At 30.9% G+C, this 24,275-nt stretch overlaps 1 protein-coding gene across 7 annotated transcripts in view; it reads right to left on the bottom strand.

Moving 5' to 3' along the window:
* Positions 1-24,275, bottom strand: part of LOC145285795 (solute carrier family 35 member F5-like) — a 208,291-nt gene that overhangs the window by 56,663 nt on the left and 127,353 nt on the right. For 4 of the 7 annotated variants that reach the window (XR_013869074.1, XM_080134171.1, XM_080134170.1 and 1 more), the window contains exons 9-12: positions 23,014-23,180; positions 20,795-20,954; positions 17,737-17,827; positions 14,933-15,090 (exon numbers count right to left, since the gene is read on the bottom strand). Coding sequence is in view for 6 of the 7 variants with exons in the window: in XM_080134171.1 (XP_079990297.1) it covers positions 14,933-15,090; positions 17,737-17,827; positions 20,795-20,954; positions 23,014-23,180 (576 nt within the window). In the remaining variant the exon portion in view is untranslated. Of the gene's footprint in view, positions 1-7,747; positions 8,464-14,932; positions 15,091-17,736; positions 17,828-20,794; positions 20,955-23,013; positions 23,181-24,275 lie in introns of those variants that run through there. The other 3 variants (XM_080134167.1, XM_080134168.1, XM_080134166.1) reach the window with 1 other exon arrangement.

Genomic DNA, 24,275 nt, shown 5'->3' with positions numbered 1-24,275 from the left:
ACAAACGGTTTTAAATTATGACTCATTCAGTCAGACAATATTTTAATTAGAAATTCTTATTTTTTCATGCCTAGCATTATTCGTACCACCATTTTCTATAGATTCCTTTTTTTTTTTTTTTAATTACATTTTCACCCCAAACAAGGCACATTGCCACTTTGGTGTAGGAGGCTACTATCAGGGGCAGCAACTACTGGGGCACTATGTAGGGATTTGGGCAGCAAGATGTCGGTTCACGTTGCACTTGAACTTCTGCATGTCAGTACAGTTAGGGAAGCAGGAACCTGGAATAGAATTCCAGAGTCTAGCGGTTCTGGGGAAGAAACTACTGGAGTAGAAAGATCTTTTACATCTAGGAATCTCTACTGTGTGGGGGTGGGATTTAGCTGCCTGTAAAACAAAATTAAATTAAAAAAAAAAAATCGATTTAATTAAATCTAATTCACTAAATTCATCAATGCAACTATTCTCACAATAAGACAGTTTAGAAAGCAACAAATTTTACTTTGCAGAAGAGAGGTAAGGGTGGTTCAGTGGTTAACGACACTGACTGGCAACTTGAGTGTGCCAAGTTCGAATCGAATTCATTCCACAGAAAAACTTTCACTTAGGATGTTGGCAACTTTCATATGGTCACTCATGTAATATTTGGTGTCTTTCAATAAAGAATTCTAATCAAAAAAATATCAGGGAAACTAAAAACAACAATATAATAATCTAATGCATACAAAATCAACGAAGGAATGACTTCATATAAAATTGTCCATGAATGTTCCTATTTACAATGCCTCCCCACGGGACAGAGTTAGACACCAGGGTCGTTTTTTAACGTGGAGAAAAGGAACAAAAATAAAAATTGTCTCAGTCGTGAAGGATTTCTCCTCCACTGACAGAGAACAACAAATTGAAGTGCAGCATCTGAAGAACAGATACTACACTTTGATCTTGTCCCGAAAGAAAAATAAAGAACCAAAGAGACTCTCGCTCCCACTTCACACATATTTGCAGGAAGGTACCATTTTATAGCAATAGAAGAATGTGTAATTTTTATATTTTATCATTTTTAAGATTATCAGCATTTAATTAGAAGAAGAAGTGAATATTGAATGCAAAAAAAAAGATTAAAGAAAATTTTTTTATTTAAAATCTATATAAATAAAACAGTAGAAGTGTATGTGTGTGTGTAAATATTTAACAGATAAACTCTGAAACTACCAGTTACATAACATTGAAATTAACAGCAAATAGCAAGTATACACCAAGGATAGTTTACAACAAATAAAATAATGGATGGATGAATAACCTGTACAGAAAAGATGAAATGCAAAATGTTCATTTCAACTTGTCCGTATATTTCTGTTACTTTTGTGCATGTGCAAATTCAAAGGTAGCTTGAAGTGGTTCAATTTTAAATCTTTTTTATTTCTCTGTCGATAGCTCAAACAAAAGGGAACATGACTGGAGTGCTAGACGTTTTAGTTTCGATTCTAGCTAGTTTAAAAATATTTTTTTTTTTTTTTTAAATCTTTTGAAATCAGTACTATATATTAGGTACAATATAATATTCAACAGAGAATTGGCTCCGTAATAATACAAAATCTACATGAATTAAAATATATTTGACCTTGCGTTAGTCTTATGCGATGTTTTATCACCCCAATTTTGCTTAAGTGTTCATAATTCCTAATTGGCAACTTATTTTTTTCCTTTCTCTTGACTATGAAGGTATAGCACACATGATATAGCGCAATTGTATCTCAGTTTTCCTTGGAGGTGAATCAAATTGAAAAGTAATGTTTATGTAATGAACTCATTCATTTTTATTGCTATTTCAATTCATGAAAACATTTTGTGTTGATCATAAATATTCAAAAATAACCAAACTGGTGTATCCTGTGGGTATTTTTAAATATATGTGATCTAAATGTAAGATTTAAAAATTTTTTTCTTAGTTTTACATTTTTTTTTTTGTATTATTTTATATTAATATCAACAAGTTACAAATGATTCAAACTGTTCAATAGGAACTGTAGATATAGTAATCCTGCTGGTTCACGATTTATTTTCCAAAATAACAATATAAACATTTGGGACTAATCATGTTTGGAACACCCAGGCGACTAACGCAGGGTTAAGCATATTTTACAACCGGGCAAGGCCAAGCCCCAGCGTAAAATAAAAATTAAGTGAATAAATGAAAATGAACATTGAAAACTTTCTATTTTAAAAATGAACACTGTTGAATGTTTTTGCATGTTTCTATCGCATCTAACCTTTTGTCTAATATGTGACTACACTATATTTTTGACTGGTAAGGCAGACAAGTGCTCAACTCTTCATGTAGGTTGATGATGAAAAATACTCCAAGAGATGCTGCACATGCACACATATTAGTACTTGGACAATTCAGAAGTTATGGGGTATTGGAATCAGAAAAATTAGTGTATTTTCCAATGCCAAAAACGATTCTTTTAACTGATAAATAGTTATTGATTTTAAACTGCCATTAAAATAAAAATGTATAAATCATTCCAAAAGTGTATGTTTTACATGTTCAAAAATATGCCCATATGATACATGCATTTTTACGGTAATCTGAAAAGAAAACAATAACTTCACAGCTACATGTTAAGAGACTTTAACAGAAATTGTATTAGAATCATAAAAAATTTTTGGTATTGTCCCATCACCAAAACATATACAATAAAAAAAAAAAAAAAAAAAAAAAAGAAGATAGACAGGAATTCTGTTTTTTCTCATACGAAACAGAATTCTATATGAAGCTTTTGTTTACAGAGCTATACTAGTCAAAGGAATAGGGGAACTTTTAGAACAAAGTGCACAACAAAAATTGATTTTGTTCATTTTTTTTCACATAGTTTATAATATCTATATAATATGAAAACTCTGAAACTCCCATTCCCCACCCAGATTGCCCCCTTATAAATCTGACCCCTATCCATAAATCTAAATAAAAATTTAGATCAAACTGAAAGGAAAACAAGATTTCAAGTATAGAATTTTAGAACCTTTAAAGTTGATCTTTAAAATTTAATATAAAATGACAAACTGAAATTATATCAATAAATATTTAAACAAAGTAAACTAAAAATGCCAAAAAGAAAAGCAGAAAAGTTTCATAGAAAGTAATTTAGTTTACATAATTATTTTTCACTGATACTAGTTAGTCATTTTTAAGCTACCATATAAATTATCTTTTCAGATTTTCAAAGTGAAACCGAAATAGCATGTAAGCTGATAAATTAAACTTTACCTCTAACTAGCTCTTTTTCATTTGTTATTGTGGTACCATTTTATTGGCAATATAATAAATATTTCACTACATTTTTTAAATTACCCTGTCCGGCTTAAATAGCTGCGAATATAAAACATTTTTGAAAAATAACCTAAAACTCAAAAATCAGCAAGGGAGATAACTCATATTTTAGACTGAAGAATATAATAAGAGTTGCCTACCTTATGTGGAAACAAATAATGTTAAAACAAAATAACTTCTCTGCATTCCAGCCAATGCTGGTATGTATAGTTAGTTGACTAATATAGGCACACCAGATGTTGCCTGGGAATCAATGTAGATCCCTATATACTCCAGCTTCCAAGAACCTCATATTACCATTTTCATTCTTATTTGTTGGATTTTTAAATAAAGTAACAATGAAATTTAAAAAAAAAAAAATGAAACCATTGACATAAATTGTGACTTGGATTACGTAATTAATTAAAAATCGAAACGTTTAATTTCAGGCCAATGAGAAATGTATCGTTTTTTTGTTATTTTATTATTTTACAAAAGGCAAATAAACAGTTTCAAAGAGAGAGAAAAAAACAGTATGAGAAGGAGAGAGAGAGAGAGAGGTGAGAAAAGCCTTTTGACATGTAAGCTAGCGAGATGACCGGGTCATTTGATCAGAAACTCATCAACCCATGCCTGTTGCTAGACAAAGAAAAAAAAAAAAGAGGCCTTTTTGGTACAGCAGTCGCCGCCGGCCATAGTGCCAGACAGATGTGCGAAATTCCTACCCCAGCGACAGAGGCAGCGATGCCGTCAAGATAGGAGGTATTGACCCCCCCCCATCAACAGCGAAAGGAGATAACGCCTGGGAGGAACTCCATATCAACGGCGAGAGCAAAGAAATAATGCTTGGGAGAACAAGCTGGCGTTCTCAGAATACAGAATGTTAATTTCATGAACACAGGAGACATGATATTCTGAGAATAACCCAAAACATTGGATGGATACTATAAAGAAACACCACGTGCTGTGAACTATTGCCTGAAGTGAATAAAATGATGGTTAAAGTCCACTTTAAAAGTTAAAAACAAAGGAGAAAAGAAACATAGTAAAAAAAAAAAAAACACGCGAGTTACCCCTCTCTCATATATTTAAGTCAATGAGTTCATATTGCCATTGTTTCGTTTGTACTGATAGATTTTTTGTTTTGATATATTTCTCATTGCCATCCTCGAATAATAGACAAAGATACCCCTCCCCGTCTTTATAATTCGTTCTTTTTTTATTTTCACTTAATTGCATTATTCCTCCCCTACCAGACTACTATTCTTTAGTGTCATTTTTCGGTCGATGTAACCTCTGACCTTCTTCAGATGTATCTTGTTGACCCCGGGAATGTTTTTGTCATTGTCAGGAATTTGGATGGAATTTCAAACAGAACCCTTTATTTACTTCACAGAAGTAACATACACTTGTTGCATCATCCATGACTGAATAGAGGTCTTAAGTAATTGTACAAAAACATTCTCAAGTTTGACGAGATACACCTGAAGAAGGTCTGAGGTTACATTGACCAAAACGTTGTGAAAATCACACGCAAGATGAGAACAGTAGTCCAATGAATCAAACCATATGAAGAAAAAATATATTTAATGGTTTTGATATTGTTTTATATTTAGAATTGTAAGACAAATTGCAAATGAAAACCGACACAAAGTCTTTGTTATACTAATAAAAAATAGAATTTGACAATTTTTTTTTTCATTATTAACTACAGTCCTTAGAGCATTTTTTTTTTTTTTTTACACGGTGGTCACCACTTATCAAGGCCCGGAAGCCACTCGGGGATAAGGTTATTGCAAGTACAGTACGTTAGAGTGGAGATTTAATGAAGTGTTTACTTAAGAGGGCGATTCATTAGGAATTTGTTAACGCTGGACTTGAAGACATCCAAGTTGTAGTCAGGTGGGAAGCAGGCAGACGGAACATAGTTCCACAGGCGTGCAGTTCTAAGAAAGTAGCTTTGTTCATGGAATCTATGGAGAGGGTCATGAAACATATTTGGAATTTTCAGCCTGCGAGTCTTGAATTCCAATGATCCGGAAAAGCTCTGCCAAATATTTTCTTTACGGTCTCTTAACTGGACATGTTTCTTGCTCCTTAAAAGAATTTTTCACCTCATGGACAGTGTCTTTGAATTGTTTTCTGTTTGCTGCATTGAACTCAAGACTGGAATCCAATCCCAAAACTTAAGAATCCTTGTATTTGTGCGTTTCAGACTAGCTCATCATACAAGAGTTGCTGAGTGGATCCATGCGTAGGTCATGGTTCATCAATCGCAGATGATGTCCAATAATTTGGCTTTGAACAATTTGAGTCAATGCAAACGTTTGAATTTGGTATCTTACTTTCATTTTCTTTTACGTATCACTGACGTACAGCATCTACATGCTTTTTAGGGTGCTTATTTTTTATTTTTTTACAAGGTAGTCACCACTTATCAAGGCCCGGAAGCCACTCGGGGATAAGGGTTATTGTGTGTACAGTACATTAATGTTGGAGATTTGATAAAGTGTCTTAAGGAGGCGGTTCATCAGGAATGTGTTTACATTGGATTGAAGACATCAAGGTTGTAGTCAGTTGGGAAACAGGCAACCGGAACAGAGTTCCACAGGCGTGCACTTCTAAGAAAGAAGTTTTGTTCATGGAATCTACGTTTTGATTTTGGCACAGATAAGGAGTGGGGAAAATTGTTTGACATATTTAGAATGAAACATATTTTCAAAAACAAGAAAAATCTTTTAGAACTTTAATAATGTACATACTTATCATGGAGCGAATATGTCAAAAAAAAAAAAAAAAAAAAAAAAAAAAAGTACTTGATCAATTTTTTTTTTTTTTTTTTTTTTGACATATTCGCTCCATGATATGTATGTACATTATTAAAATTCTAAAAGATTGGACCAGTCTTGTAATCGCTATAAATTTTTGGTAAAATTTCTAAAAATTGTAAAAAAAATTTTTTTAAGTAAGAAAATCAATTTAATTGGAATTCATTATTTAGATGAGTATTATTTATTAATTTATCTATTGCGGACTATTATCCTCATCTTGTTTCACAAACGATAACTAAAGATGAGGATAATAAATAAATCAAGCAAATCAAATTTTATGACAAAGTAAAACAGTTTGATCCACTATATTTTATAAATAAGGAGACAACTCAATTTGAACTATCAAAACCAGTCTTGTAATTGCTATAAATTTTTGGTAAAATTTCTAAAAATTGTAAAAAATTATTTCCTTTCTAAAAAAAAAAAATCTTGATCAATTTACATGCTTTTTGGAATATGACAACTGCCTTCTGTGACAGATATGTACATTAGAGATTTTTCTGTGTGCTAGTTTAAAAAAAAACAAAAAAAAAAACAGTTTAATCCTAAGTAAGCACCTTTTTTTTTTTTTAGTATTTTATAAAACCCAAATCATAATTTTTTATTGGCTTACCAAAATCTTGGATTGGTTTTAGCAAATTCAATGAAATTGGTTCAAAATGTGCTGCTTATTGTACCTCATAGTTCACCCATATTTTCAAATTGATATATTCTACTCCAAAAAATTCTTACCTTGCATTTTTCAATTGAAAAGAAAATGTTAGTTTGCATTAACAGACAGAAACTGCCACTTAAATTATTTTTTTTTCTCTGAAATTATTTGCTAAAAGACTAAAATTATAATTAAAAAATGCTTTTAAAAAATTGTACAAAAAATTCAACCATAAATACATTATTATTATCATTATCATCCACAGAATGAAAAATATATGTATTGAATCAACAAATATGTTTTGATAAAACTGATATTTTTCTGGATAGCGCAAAAAAAAAAATTTTTGGACAGAAAAACCAATAACATGCAGCAAATATGAGTTCTTTTTTCATTTCCCCATAGTTTATATTCACATTTCTATGAAAACAATGTCCATTGCATTTTTATGGAAATATTTCCTGCGTGTTATAGGTTTTTTTTCTGTCAAAAAAACTATTTTTTTTGCATCATCCAGAAAAATATCAGCTTTATCAAAATATATCTGTTGATTAAACATTTTTCATTCGCAGTGGTTGTTCAAAAATTTTAAAAAATAAAAATTTGGCTTAAAAATATTTTTTCATTCGTAGTGGTTGCCCTTTTTTAAGCCAAATTTTTTTTAAAATTTGGCCTTTTTTTAAGCCATTTTTTAAAATTTGGCCTTTTTTTAACCTTAAAAAATTGTAGTTGACATAGCATAATAATGTATGGACTAACTAAGAAAAGAAAAAGCAGAATGTTATATAGATAAATAAAGAAAAAAATATATAAGTTTATATTTAAGAAAAATATGCATATTAGGTTTATATTTAAGTTTTTATAGAATTAAAATTTAAAAGAAAAAAAAATCCATAAATATTGTTGTAAATGGGTGTTAGTATTGGTACAAGAAAACACGAGACGTTATCATAAAAAAATATTTATTTACAGAATAAAAAAAGTAATGACCGAAAACAGTGCGTATCAGTCATTATACACACCTTTGACAAGTTCAAATAAAAGTAGGTAAGAACAGATTAGTCAAATTACATCTTTCTCTTTTAGATAGTCCCTCTTTTTTTCCTTTCCTTTCCTTTTTTTTTTTTTAAAGAGAATAAGGTCTTCATTTTGGGTTGTTGAGTTTTAAGAGCTCTGCTCAATATACAAGTGATATTGACTATTATGCTGGAGTGTGCAAGTTGAAAACGTTGCAGAATAAATCCATAGGCAACATCTTTCACTGCATTTCAACAATCAATCCTTGATCAAAGTTGATTTAAATGTAATTTTGCTATAGATACTGTTATTTTTCCAATACATTTGCATATTTTCACAGCTTCCCAACATTTTTTTTCCTGTTTCACAATTAAGGAAGTAAACAATTTCATCGGTTTGAAAACATCTTCATGTTTCTTTTTGTATACGTTGAATTGACTGATACCTGCGGCATTAATTTTTCAAAAATGGTAGTGATGCCTTGATCAATCAGAAATTCTGCTGGCAACTTTCTTCTGTCTGTATTTGAAGTTTGTCTGTAGGCACTTAAAAACTCCTCAAGTGTTTCTTCCTCCGTCTCCTCTCCTTTTGATTGTTTTAATGCTCTTTTAAAGGTGGCCAAAAACCTTTCAGATTGTCCATTAGACCTTGAGTGATAAGGTGGAGAAGTTAAGAGTTCAATTGCATAACATTTACAAAATAATTTAAAATTAGTTGAAAGAAACTGAGTTCTACTATCTGGAACTATTATATCCAGAACTGTAAGCCAGACAAACAATTCATTTTTTTTTTTTTTTTGTGTGTGTGTGTGTGTGTGTGTGTGTGTGTGTGTGTGTGTGAATGAATGAGGTTGTTTTCTTTTTGGGGGGAGGGGGGTCATTTTTTTTTTTTTTCTTGACTTAAATAAGTTATAAAATAAAAATATTAATGCGTTTTATTTTTTTTAAATAAAGACTTTAATGAGTCACTGATTTATATATGTAGAAAAAGGAGAAGGAACTATTTAACTGCATAAAATAACTGAGAAATTTTTTTTACATGAAATAGACTTTATTTAATTCATGCAATTTTGTATAATTTAGGATTCATATTACATATCTAAACAAATACAGCTTAAATTATATCAATACATCATATGAAATAAACAATGCCTATTTTATATTAAAAGTTTTGCTGATATATGTAATAATAAAATAACTAATAAAAATATTAAATGCCATTATGAAATTAGTCTTAATTTTTATTTAACATATATAAGTAGAGATGTTGTCCATCTGTCTGTCACAATTCTTTGAAACATAATATATGCATTATGGAATTTATCTTATTTTGAAATATCAGAGATCTTAGCCACATTTGTGAATGAAAAAAAATTAATTGTAAATAATAAATTCCCAATAAACAAAGTGGAAGCCATGATTGAAAATCAAAACCATATATATATATATATATATATATATATATATATATAGATAGATAGATAGAGAGAGAGAGAGAGACACACACACACACACACACACACACACACAAGGTGTCTTCAATAAGTTTCCAGACTTTTTTGTATAGGCATTTAAACTTGTCGTAGACACTTGAAAATTCAGTATGTTATTGCTTTACACCTTATAAGATGATGGGCCAATTTTTATGATTTCAGGTTCAAATGAACAGCTACAGCAGGAATTGGAATACACCCTACTAAAGCCTGATCGTCACAACTGGAGACCTTTAAAAAATGCAATCTTGATGTGAGGACACTTTACAAGAATGATATGCAATAAAATTGTTTTAAACTTGGAAAAAATGTCACAGAAACGTATGGAATGCTTCAGATTGCTTTTAGACCATCTTGCATGAATCATGTATCAGTTTTTGAGTGGTACAAGAGATTCAAGGAAGGCAGAGAGTCTGTGAGGGATGATGAGAGGTGTGAGAAGCAAGAACACTAGAGTTGATTGGCCAAATGGATAAGGACCGTTGTGTGTCTATAGAGACAATAAGTGCACAGTTTGATATCAGTGTGGGAACTGTACACACAATTATTTGCAAGGAACTGAAGATGCAGAAGATTTGCACTAAGTTTGTCCCAAGGGTGCCCAGAGAAGACCAGAAAGAAAGAGCATAGGCATCAAAACAGTTCCTCGCCCTTCCTTTAGCCCAGATTTTGCTTCCTGTGATGTTTGGTTATTTCCTAATCCCAGGGAAAACCTTAGAGGCTGCCATTATGAGACTATTGAGGAGATGAAAGAGGCTGTGATGAGGGTCATTAACATGCTCACACAAGAGGACTTCCAAGGGGCCGTCCAGAAGCTGTTGGAATGGTACAACAAGTGCATTGCAGCCGGAGGAGATTACTTCAAAGGGGAATAGAGTTTCATGTATGTACTATCAATAAAAGTGGCCATACAAAAAAAAAAAAGTCTGGATTGAAAGCCCCTTGCAAGTATAGTTTGGCCATGATGTCATAGATGTAGGATTTAGGTCAAATTTTAAAACATGGATTCAAATGTAAGTGACAATAAAAATGTAAACATCATTGGAAATTATTTTAATTGTATAAAACAATTTTACTTTAACTATGTATTGTATTTAGTGTCCTTTAACTACGTATTGTATTTAGTGTCCTTTAACCATTATATAACCCTTCAGCTGCATATTTTTTGCTAGTCTATTTAAAATTCGATTAATAGCTGACAGTAAGAATAGTAATACTTCATAGTAACTTTTGATATTCTTTTCAGGTATCTTCTTCAAATAGTGATTTATTTTTTTCTCGTGTCTATAAATATTTATGAGATTTTTCTTCTATTCTTATTAATATTCTTTCAAACCAGAATACAGACGATTAAATAAGAAAAACTATTTAAATGAATTGAATAAAATAATTTTACATTGAGAAAATAAGTGGATAAAAAGAAAAAATCTTTTAGAATATTCTATTTTCATTTAAACGGAATAAAAAAATTATAAAATAAAGTAAGGCAGATGTATCTGGAAAAAAATTCAAATAAAGGTATGGATTTAAAACTTGATAAGAAAATTAATATGCTAGATTTATTTATGGTGTCTTTTACATTTAATAAAAACCCTTTCCAATATTTGCTGATGAGGAAACCTTGTTTAATAAAAAACTATATGCAATAATTATTGTCCGTAACTTGATGTCTACCACAATAAAAACATTGTTTTCCGAAACGATCGTACAAATAATTGATTTTGTTGTTGTTCCTTCTTATGAAACGGATTTTTAATTTAATTATAATTTGATTTTTAAATTATCAATCACATTACTAAATATTAAATTAGCTCTAGGATATTTACCTATCGAGCTTATTATATATCTAAATTACAACGAGCACTTTTTCTTTCCCTGTATTTTAATTAAACTAGTAATTTTACTATTACATTAAAATACACTTTGCTCTTTAGACTATTGTTCTAATCTCCTTTAAATTATATATATATATATATATATATATATATATATATATATATATATATATAATCTATATGTAATAGTGTAGATTGGGTAGAATTTGGATTATTTAAAGGGAACGGCTCAACAAAAACTTGACAAAAATTACCTGAATTTACTTTTGTTTCTATAAATATTTTTATGAAAGCAAAAATAACAAAAAAAAAAAAAAATTCAAATTCTTAAAAATATTTTTTAAAAACAGATTGGGTAAGAATATCACTTCAGCTTCCATTGCTAAATTAATTTACCTCACAAAAATTTTAAAATGACTTAACCCTTTAAATAATTTACTTATTCCTCTTTTTTTCTCTAATAAATATATAAACAAGTAACAAAAAAATCTGTATGATGTACATATCCATGACAAAACAAAAATATCATTCAAAAAATCATTTCAATTGATCAAGTAATTTTATTTTTATAAAGCAAATTATTTTCAAGTGATTAATCGGAATTCGTAGACATTACTGAATAAATATGGATTATGGTAGAATTATCTCCCTTGTTTTTTGAGATTTCTTTTCAAAATGATGCTTGAGAGTCACTTCTTGAATACTTATAAAATTTTATTTTCTTTTAAAAATAAAAATACTTGATCAATGTGATTTTTGGAATATGTCTTTTTTTATTTCATCATGGATATATACATCAAAGAGAAAATCAAATTTTATGTGTATCAAAAGAGTGATGATCTCATGCCATTTTGAAAAAAAATTTCAAGGGACAATGATGGGAGATAGCTCAATAATTCATATTTACTAAATTTATATTGTAATGCCTATGAATTCCCATTATTTTTGGTTTAAAATGATTTTCTTTATAAAAATAAAACTACTTGATCAATTTATGTGATTTTTGGAATATGATATTTTTTGTTTCTTTACATGTACATAATATAAATTTTTCCTTCTTGTTGTTTTGTTAATATAGGGGAAATTCTGGACAAGAACCAAATACGATTACTAAATTAGTAAATGATATCTTAAATCATTAAAAGATATTACATGAACCGTTACATGTATGCTAAAATGAATGGCTTGCCAGCACTTTGATTCACAACAGTTTCATTGTAAAATGTAATTTATTTAGTCACATAATTATTTTGAATATGCATTAAAATAAAAGAAACCAGAAATCCATAATTGTAAATTAAAAGAACATATAGGAGAAACATAAGGGGAATTATGATGTAGTTTCTGTTACAGACAGATATATATCCATTTTAATAATATATATTATTTAGAGTAAATGTTGCATTTTTTAAAACTAAGGTGTCAACACTTATCAACGCCCAAAAGCCACTTAAGGATAAAATGAACAGGTACAGCAGGAATTGGAACACACCCTACTAAAGCCTGAGTGTCACAGCTGGTAAATTTCAAAATTCAATTCGGACGCGAGGACACTTTACAAGGACAATATGCAATAAAATTTTGTTTTAAACTTGGAAAAATGCTACAGAAATGTATGGAATGCTTCAGAGTGCTTTTGGACCATCTTTCATGAATCGAGCATCAGTTTTGGAGTTGCGTAAGAGATTCAAAGGCCGCAACGAGTATGAGGGATGATGAGAGGTAGGGAAGGAAGTTAAACACCAGAGCTGATTGGCCAAATAAAGAATTTTATGGATAAAGACCGTTGTGTGTCTATAGAGAAAATAAGTTGAAAAAATGTCAGGTAAATGGTGAGACGACACATTGATGATTGAACAGAATTTAATGATTTAAAAGTAGGCTTAACAAGAATTTGTTTACATTAGGCTTGAAAATAATCATATTGTAGTCAGCTGGGAAGAAGTCCCATGGCACAGTGTTCTACAGATTTGCATTTAAAGAATATTCATCTTTCACAAAGACAAATTCAGTAATTATATAAATAGATAAAACTTAGGTACTCCTGGAGGAAATGGAACCGCACACCATACTTTTTCTGCTTAATGACTGGTCCCTGTAGCACGCAGATTTTTATTGGCTCATTTGCTAAACTTAATTTCTTTCAGTTTCTTTGTTTACTCCAATAAAAATTGAGTTCCTTGAGTATTTTTAAAACTTTAATTTATTGTAATGTAAAAAAAAAAAAAACTAAAAAAAATGGTTTGGTTACTTTTATTTAAAAATAAACGGTTTTAGTTCGGACCAACTTTCAGAGTGGTATATTGTATGAAAAAAATTTGGTTCGGAGATTATTTTTATTAACTTTAATTTTTACAACTTTAATCTATTCTAATAATAAAAAAAAAATACTGTGTTATAAAAAAAAAAGGGGGGGGGGGTGTAATTAAATAAACCATGCGCATGTGTAGCCCTTGTAGGGACTGGTCGTTAAAAAAAATTTGTGTGTGTGCACGGTCCTCTGGGATTACCAAAACTTATCTTCAAAGATATAACTCTTACTAAAATCAAAATGATTGACCATAGTCGATGGCAACCCAAAGGCTCCCTTTTCATTGCAACTACACTGAAATGTAGGGAAAAGTACCACTCTTTTACCAGGATTATTGAACTCACTGTTGTTTTTTATCTTTTAATGCAGAGTATTTAGCAGGGGTGGTGGGGCACCAAAAGCTACGTTTTTAGTATTTGATATGATTCAAACAAGGATGAAAAGCCAATCTCCCAACCCCATTAGCATGATGTCAAACAGGCCAGTTCAACTCTTACTAAATAGCTCAAAATATAATTGAAAACTCTAATTTTCTTCTCAATTTGCTCCTTAAATTCATATTTCTTCACAATCACCTGTATGTATTGCTTCTAACATAGGTCCCGCACTGTATGCCAAGCCTCTAGCCTCTGTTGTACTGCTGCAACGTAGAATCCCTGTTCAGAATGTGCTTTAATAAACTTACTGCACTTGTAACGCCTCAATGAAAATATCCTTGACTCACCCGATTAGTAGCACAATTCCACCCCTTCACTGCAGAATCAATAGATGTTGGAAGAATTTTGATCTGATAACTTATTTTATCAGAGCGGTTGCTTTTTGTATTCCTTTCCTGCTCCTTTTTGCTCCAACCGAACCAACATATAGAAACTTAAATGCAATGTGAACAAATATCTTACTGTTCATTTTCCTACCCAGCTTGACTCTTTATAAATCTGGTCCTTATCACAATTATCTAATTAGAATGCTTTCATGGCAATATGGGTTTCTTACCTTTGGAATTTCTTTCCTGCTTACCGTTTGCCAGAATGTACCAACATGCAGAAATTTGAACGTAATGCAAACAAATGCCTTGCTTCCCAACTCCCCATTAAGGTTTCCCCTTATTAATACGGCCCTTATCATAGTAGCCCCTATGCATCAGTGATAATAGGTCTTGTTTACAGTGAATAATAATAAAACCAAGATCACCATGAGGTATTTATTTAATAATAATGGAAGGAGGTATATTTATTTCTTATCGACAACTTTTGAGTAAAGGGAAGGAATTTTCTAATACAACAATTCTTTTACAAACATCGCATTTCATTCAATATTAGTCGGAAGGCGATCTTACGAAGCAATTTACTAAAATGGACGCGACTTATTAGCAATTTTCGTAAATTTTGTTTTGTAAAAACGGATTTAAAATTAAAACACATTTTTGCAAGAATAACAACAAAAAAAAAAAAGATTAGTTGAAAAGACTGAAATCTCACCTTGGAAGAAGCTGCCGTTGTCGACATATACAATGTAAAATTTTTCTTAATCCTATCATCACAGGGTCCCAGTTTTCATAATGGGCTAATAATGTCACAGCAAAAAATGATATAAATACAGGTAGAGAACCGACATAAAACATCCACGTATATGGAACCTGAAAACACATTTAAAAAACAAGATTATAATACATCCTTTAAAAAACTCAGACACATTCGGTCAAACAAAAATAATGTACAAGGTGCCTACAATAAATTTCCAGACTTTTTTGTACAGGCATTTAAAACTGTTGTAGATATAAAAATTCACTATGTTACTGCTATACATCTTATGAGATGACTGGCCAAATTTTATGATTTCAGGCTCAAATGTATAGTTACAGCAGGAATTGGAATACACTATACTAAAGCCTGATTGTCACAGCTGGTGAATTTCAAAAAAATGCAACCTGGATGTGAGGACACTTAAGAATGATATGCAATAAAATTTTATCTTAAACTTGGAAAAAATGCCACAGAAACATATGGAATGCTTCGGATTGCTTTTGAACCATCTTGCATGAATCAAGCATCAGTTTTTGAGTGGCATAAGAGATCAAGGAAGGTAAGGAGTTTCTGAGGGATAATGAGAAGTGTGGAAGGAGTAAGGAAGTCAGAACATTAGAATTGATTGGCCAAATAAAGAATTTCATGAATAACGATCATTGTATTTTACAAAAATCGGAAATATGTAAATTTTAGACAAGATTTCCATCTCCTCTTTCCCCATTTGTATAAAAATAAATTAAACTAAATATAGGTCACATTACTCACCATTATGCCTAAAAGCTGTGTTCCAAAATTCATAATAACTGGTTAATTAGTTCATCAGTAAATTCTCTACACAAATATATACAAACATATGTGGAATGAATTTGGAAGCATATTATTATTTTATTATTGGAATCCTTTGAGATGACTAATTTGTATATTTATTTATTTGCGGACTGTTATCGCTATCTTTATAGTTGTTTCATGACGTTTCGGTCAACTATTCAATATCTCTATCATCCTTTGGCGCCTGTGACGCAGTGGATGGAAGTGTTGAGTCTCTATGGTTCCAGGTGAGCATTTTCTGAAAATAGTGGTTTCAATCCTACCCAAAGCTGACCAGTGGATTAGTTGGCAGAAACATGGTGAGGCGACAACAACTATGGAAGGCAGTAATTGCTGAAGTTGCAGTTAAGAGACTCAGCATTCCTATCCCGCCACAGTTAACCACCTGATAAAGGCCAGAGGAATAGGTGGTCAAAACGTCATGAAACACAATCTATGAAAATGAGGATAACAGTCTGAACAATAAAACTAGAAGCATTTATATTTGTGAATAAAAAGTCATTCAAACTGCTTTTAAAATGTTACATATATGTGTGTCCGGCCGATGATCATCTAGCGATTAAAATGGGCAGTTAATTTATCAAGGAATACGAGACACTTTGTTTATAAAAATAGACTTAGTTTATTTTACGATATATTTAGTAAACACATTTCAACACAATGACAGCGGTGGGGGGGTTCGTGGTAGGGGTGGTTGCAAACTGTGACAATTTGTCCCTCAGCTGTCCGTCTCTAACTGTCTACCCTGTTCATCTTCGACCTCTTAACCCAGTTCTTTGTCAGCTTGTTATTAACACTTTTCGCTGGTTTTCGGTCTGAACCAGAACCGATTTGACGTCATGGATCCAGGTCGTCACCAGCCCGGGGATTCCATTGTTTATTTTCGTTTGCCTGGACATTAGCTCGCTCGCACCTCTCCATAACAAAAATTCTTAGCAAAATCTTATGTATTAAAAGATTGAAAGTTTTGGAGCTATTTCTATTCATTTTTTGTATCTATTATATTCAATCTCGATTTATATCAAGTTAGGTATATGTGTATATCTTTATATATTTCTTTGTATAGGATTCACTCCTAAATTATGAATTTTGGAACACAATTGCTAGGAGTAATCGTTCTTGTAATTTTATAAACAACAAAAATTAGTTATATTTTCATAACAATTTGGTTCATTAAATTAATTATTTAATGATCAAACAATGTCATAATAATTTAACTTCCCAAATTCAGTTTTTGCTTTAATAAGTTGCTAAAAAAAAAAAAAATAAAAAATAATAATAATAATAATAATAATTAAGATTTAACAGCTGAAAGACGAAACAAGTGTGAAATTGATTTTAATAAACATTTCTATTTATTAAAATAAAATTGAAATGAAATTTATTTTCCCCAAATTTTTGAATAATAAAATATTCTTCTTCAAGAAATACCAAGAGATTTTTTTTTTCTTTTTTTTTCTTATGTGTCATGGTGGAGATAACACCTGGCATAAATTGAGGTTGAATGATGTTTAAATGTTCATTAACAGCGTTAACATTGCTAGAACGTATGCGTCGATAATAGGAAATCGACCATTTGAAAAGCACTCGATATTAAGAATTCAATATTTAATGATTGAAAGACCAGACGAGCGCAAAAAATTGATTTTAATGAACATTTCTATTTATAAAAATGAAATTGAATTTTTTTTCAAATTTTTGAATAAAAATTTTTTTTAAGCATTAAATCTTAAATTCTTAATATGGAGTGGTTTTCAGACAGTAGATTTCCTGATAAATAATTAAAAATGCATAATGAAAAAAATAAAAGAAATAAAGACATATAGTAAAAAAAAAACAAACAAAAAAACAAAAACGGAAATAAAAAGATTCTTGAGCAATGCCAGGCTGGGACAGCTAGTTGAGTATAATAAAGCATAATGACTTACTCCTTTAACTATCACATCTGCAAGCATCGACAGTGGAATGGTGAGACTTAAGGCTAATGTGCCAATAAGTGATGAAGTCAAAAAACAACCCCTAAAAAAGATAAAACAATTTGAATTTAAACTTAAATTGTTAATAGAATTATCAGTGAAATATAAACACATCTAAACAAAACAAAAACAAAACAAAACAAAAACGGCTCTGTTCAATCTTGTCAGATTATGGATATCCACTGAAGGGTGTCTGCACATGAAAATTTTTTGTGGCAGGAATCACACAGTCTCCAACCAAACCTCTCCTGAGTCGGTACCGTTTTAATTCCAGTTGCAAGAATATGTTCAGAATGACTGGACACAATGCCAAGATAAGTAGAGAGCACATATAGTGCCTTAGTACTCTGAAATGGTTACCCATTTGGCACTAGCCAGGCTCATTGTTGCTTAACTTTGGTGACTGTCCAAGAACTGGTGTGTAAACGTGATTATGTTGTATATCTGAAATATGAAATACTTTATACAATAGAAATAATGCATTAAAAAGTTTGTACATATAAATAGTCATATGTGTATGTTTCAATTTTATATATTTATTGGACGATTCGACATGCTATATACATTAGGATTTTTTTTGGTGGGGGGGGGGGGGTCAGACACACCTGTTAATTGCTAACATTAACAAATGTGTTTGGTTACTTACGTATAAGGTATAGTATGTCTAATCACTCAATAAATGCATAATATTGAAATATGCTGTGTGCTCTTATTTAATTGAGCACTATCTCCCATCCAAAAGAGGAAACAAAAAAAGCAACTTTTTTCACGTTGCATATACACCAGGTATTTCCAAGTAATGCACTTGTGTGTTTTAATTAACTTTCTTCAATTATCATGAAGAAATCTTTTAAACGAAACATTTATGAACTGAAATGATTTAGGTTTTCCTTTTTATTTCTATTTCTTATCTATTTATCTACAAAAGTAAGAATGTTTGTGTTTGTGTGTGTGGACACTTCTCAACCTATATACTCCACAAATCTTTGATCTACAGACTGGAAATTTGGTATAGAGGGTATTCAGACATGTAGAACATTTTTTAATCAGTTTTCATGCAGAAAAAAAGAGCTGTAATCTGATAACTTTTCTCTGCTCTAGCACAATGGTCCTATCAGTAATAGATTAAATACAGTGACTTAAGTTTGGGAAACCTTGACTTGAGCATTTTCTGTTATTTACATTTTAACGGCAGCTAAAGTCGAAAGTCTACTCAAAGTGTTAATGTATGTGTTTCCACATACTTATTAAGGGAATTATTTAATAAATTGTTGCAAAAATAAAGAGCTTTCATTTCCATTATAATAAGATAATCTATAAGGGCAGCTGTCTGTGTGTATGCATGTATGTTTGTATGCCCAACTAAAACTTTAAAACAACACAAATAACCACAAAATTAGTATTTCCATGATTGATATTGCTCCGGATGAATAATTTTCTCAAATTGAGAAAATAATTTTTTTTCCCCCTAAACTGATACAGATTTTGTCAGGGGTGTCAGCAGTTTTATAGCCAAATTATGTACTAAATATAAATCTCACCTGTCTGTTTAAATGTATGTATGTCCGCCTAAAACTTTCAACAATGGATTTTCATGAGATCGGTATCGTTTTGAAGCTCGATCCTTCGGCCAACAAATATCGAAAAATTGGCTAAAAACATTAATTCCTTCACCCACAACTGGGCACTTTTCTACAGGGAGGGGTTGCTTTTTCCAACGATATTTTCGAAAGTTATCCCTCTTTTCGATTGACTAGCCTTAATTTAAACCTCCACCACTTCCGGTTTGGCGATGGACATAACAGCAAAGACGTCACATTTTGTTTTTCACATTCTTTTCTTCCTTCGCATCATGGGTGTGCCTGCTTACTACCACTTCTTTTTTTGCTCAACACACACCTCCAAACACCCAGGCAACACGGGGTACCCAAACTAGTGCAGTAAATAAAGGAAAGTAACTGATTATTTAATCAAGGAGTTACTTCATTTAAGCAACGTTGAACCTGGTCAGTACAAAATGGAGGACCATTTGGGACTTCCAGGTACTGTATGTGCTCTCCGCTTATCTCGGCATTGTTTCCAGTCGTCCTGGTCTTCTCCTTGCAACTGGACTCAAACAGTGCCGATTGTGGCTGGGATTGCGCAACCCTTGCCTCACAATTACACGTGCTACTGCCCCTAAGGGGTATCATTTGTCTTTCGAGACTGAACGGAAGCATGGACTTCGTTTATGCTGACACATTCCTTGAAAAATCTAAATACAAATTCTGTGTGTGTGTGTGTGTGTGTGAGAAGAAAGAGGGGAGAAATGAAAGAAGGAGAAAAGGAAAGATAGAAAAGATAATAGTTTTCATACAAATATGATATATTTTTGTCTTGGGCAATGGCAGGTAGCCCTGCTAGTCAGTTTAATAAAAGTGAACAGAAAACAAAATGTTTGATTATTATTCGTTGAAAAACAAAGTTGATTTAACATTATATTTAAAAGAAATTACAGAAAATAATATGGAAAAAAACAAATAAAATTAGGTCATTAATATATATATATGTATATTAGAGTTGGGATGATTAATCAGAATCGGAACTTTCTGGGGTATTGGAATCAGAAAAATTTGTACCTATTTTCTTATGCCAAAAACGATTCCTGTAATTATCTTTTTTTTTTTTTTTATTTGATTTTGTTAAAAAAAAAAAAAAAAAATTTAAACTTCTAGTAAAACTAAAATTTGTAGATCTCGCCCTCACAAGTTTGTTTTTATGTTTGAGAAAATACATGCATATTTAAGATATGAGTTTTTACGATAATCGGGACAAAATAACCATTTTATAGTTAAATATTTAGAGATTCATAAAGAATTGGAATCGGTAATTGTACTGGAATTGGGAATTTAGTATGGAATCTGGAACAATACTGAAATCGTCCCATCACTAACATATATGCATAAATTAATGTAAGTATATGAAATTTCTGTAGAAAAAGGAAAAACAAAACAATCATAATCGGGCTTACCATAACCAGAGCATCTCTGACAAAACTGTTCCTATCATACCATTAATGGCTATAAACATCCATTGATGGTCATTTGGCCATTCAAATAATTCCTGCTTACTGTAATGAAGTAGAAAGAATCCAGGCCAAAGAAACAATGTGTTAAAGAAACCAACAAAACCTGAAATGAGAAAATGTGAACGGAAAAAATATTAAACCAGACCATTAAAAAAAAAAAAAAAAAAAAAAAAAAAAAATTAAAGAAACCATTTAAAAAAAATCTTAATACAATAAAATTCGAAAATAATGTTTTTGATAACCGATTTCATGTAAAATTAATTGATAATGTTGGAGCCACCGAAAGTGCGGACAAAATTTAGCATAAACTTGGTTAAATATTTTCACTTTTTTGGTGATAACCAGAATGGAAACATCAGCCAAAATTTAAAAGAATTAAAATTAAAATCTGAAATGAGAAAACAATTGTGAAAGGAAAAAAGACAATGAAATATCAAACTAGACCACTATAAAAATTTTTAAAAAATAAAGGGGGGGGGGCATGGACAATAAAATGTTCAAAATAATGTATTTTGCTTTTTTTTTAGTTTTCAATAAATAGAAAATTATTTTTTAAAAGTCCATAATTCTAAAAAAAAAAAAATCCCAAATACATACAGGACTAATTTTTTTCTATTCCAAAAAATATCACAAAATTGGCTGACAATGTGTTGACAAAAAACAAAAATGTGGAGAAAAATTAGCATAAACTTTGTTAGGCATGTTTAACTAGAATTAATAAAACAAAAAAACAAAGGTCCAACAAATAAATGTTATCAAAGGCAAAATGAGTTATTCTTTTACCTACTTGGATAAGTTTACTTGCATTTTAACATATTTTTAAGCATACTTAGATTCAAATCAAATGGTAGCCCCTATTCAGTAAGAATTAAAAAAAAAAAAACATGGCTATCATAAGTATTATATAATTATCCTTGATAATCGCTTAAAAATTGAAAATTAAACAAAATCTTGGCAGAACATAATATTTTCACATGATTAGTGATATTTATTAGATGTGTTTCTATCAGTATTTTATTAAATTTGTGGGAATTACATTTCACACACAGCGAATACAAGGACACAAAACTTGTGACAATAAGGTAAACATAGTTATCGCCCCCTTAATTCCGGCAATACGACTTTTTCCCACAAGGAGACATTAGCACTTTATGTCTGCTTTATCTTCTCTCTCTTTTTTTTTCCTGGACATAGAACAATGCAGACACACAAAAATAATCTTCCCATATTGAATACAAAGACTCGTATGCTACACAAATACAAGTACTCATTTTATACCTTGTAATGTTATGGAATTGTTTCTTAAAAGGCCAGAGTGCTCTCCTTTTCATGGAGATAGCTTGACTTTCCCCACCCTCCTGACCTTGTGTCGCATCTTGCTACAGTGATAAAGTAAACATTGTGATTTGTGGCAGTTATGGTCTCAGAATAATGACGTATACTTCTGTATCATATTACATATCCATAGGCTTCTTGTTTATTATACCACTGTGTCTTGTTACCAGCTTATAATCTATAACAGTCACATCGACCAAAACATTGTGAGAATAAAATGAAAATTACAATTCCACATTTTTAAAAAATTTTGACAAACAGAAAAACAGAAGCGTGAAATCTTTTTAAGAGTATTATTTGGATTCTTTGGACTAGTGTTCTCATCTTGCGTGTTATTTTTATATCTTGGTCATTGTAACCTCCAACCTTCTTCAGGTGTAACTTGTCGAACTCTAAAATCTTTCTGTTGAACTTGGAAATTTACACAGAATTTCTAATGGAACGATTATTTAATCCATGGTGATAGCATGCTCTCATTAGGCCAGCAGTAACTGGGTTGCAGTCCTAAGTAATTCACAATTATATTTTTTTTTAGAGTCATCCGCACTGAGAACTGAACCTTCAACCTCCAGAAGAGTGTAACTTACAATTTAATTTTACTAAGTATTTTATCCACTACACCACAGATCCTTCCAGAGTTCGACAAGATACATCTGAAGAAGCTCAGAGGTTACATCGACTGAAACGTAGCGAAAATGACACTCAAGATGAAAACAGTAGTCCGAAGAATCCAAATAATTCTCATCTCCAAAACTTGAGAAACGTTATACGTTTTAAGAGTTAATTTTCATAGAAGTCATCCAAATAAGAAACATTAATTTACTTACCAAAAAACATTGGCAAATCAAGCTTATCTTCATGATCTGCCTTCCGTTTTAACACAACCAGATATGTAGCATAAAGCAAAGAACCGCCTAGGGCCCACAAACTGCCAGCAGGGATGCCCTTTTCAAGCTTGCTGTCGGTCAGACTTACCATGGCTATCCCACAGATACTTTAAGGAATAAAAATAGAATAGATTCTTATTTAAAATTCAACCTAATTTAAAAATTTTTTTTAAAAATAACGAAAAATCTTTATGATGTATGTACCCATCATGGAACGGAAACACCATATTCCAAAACTCACGTAAATTGATCAAGTTGTGTTTTTTTGTTATAAGGAAATCATTTTTAAACAATTTGAAGTGATCAATATGAAATCAGTAGCATTACAAGGCTGATATCACAAGTTTCAACTATTGTAGAGTTATCTGTACTTGCTTTATTAAGATAGCAATACGAAACAGCTCCTTTTTGCTTACTCATAAAATTACTTGATCAATGTACATGATTTTTTTGGAATATGACATTTTCATTCCTTGATGGGCATGAACATCATAAAAATAAAATATAATTGTTTGTATGAAATAGGAAAATTAAAATTTAGATAAAAATTAGATGCAAACAAATCAGATAATAGTTTTTTGTTTTTTTTTCTAAAATAAAGTAGAAGTTTACAGGTGCCAGTAATTCATACATTTTTAAGAGTAACCAATCTTTTTCCTTCATATTTACCAAGCCCTATAAAAATAAAATCTCAGATCTAAATAAATACAAAAACAATTGATCTTTCAGGAAATGTTAACGTTTGATAAAAGATAGTGAATGTAAGTACAGAACAATCAACGTTTGCTCTGAAAATCAGTTCATCCAAAAACATTAAGGCTGTTAGCAATGTAAAACCCTGGGTGTGTTGCAGTGACATGACATATGAACAAAAACAGAAAGACGAAGAAAGGTCTTAAGGTTATAAATCTTCGCATATCTATTGATTTTTAAAAATCATTCACATATATAAATCAGTAAATGTGGACTTACTGTTTAATATAACCGAGATGGAAAATGATAATTTAGAGAATATACAAGGTGCCTTTTTGTACAGGCATTTAAAATTATGGCATACTCTTGAAATTTTACTATGTTATTGCTATACATCTTATGAGATGATTGACAAATTTTTATGATTTCACATTGAAATGAACAGCTGCAGCAGGGATTGGAATACATTCTACCAAAGCCTGATTGTTACAGCTGGTGAATTTCCAAAA

This window comes from Euprymna scolopes, chromosome 10, assembly GCF_053919585.1.
Source record: "Euprymna scolopes isolate OS-2025 chromosome 10, ASM5391958v1, whole genome shotgun sequence".
NCBI classification, from domain to species: Eukaryota; Metazoa; Mollusca; class Cephalopoda; order Sepiida; family Sepiolidae; genus Euprymna; species Euprymna scolopes.
This window is presented reverse-complemented; position numbering and strand designations above follow the sequence as displayed.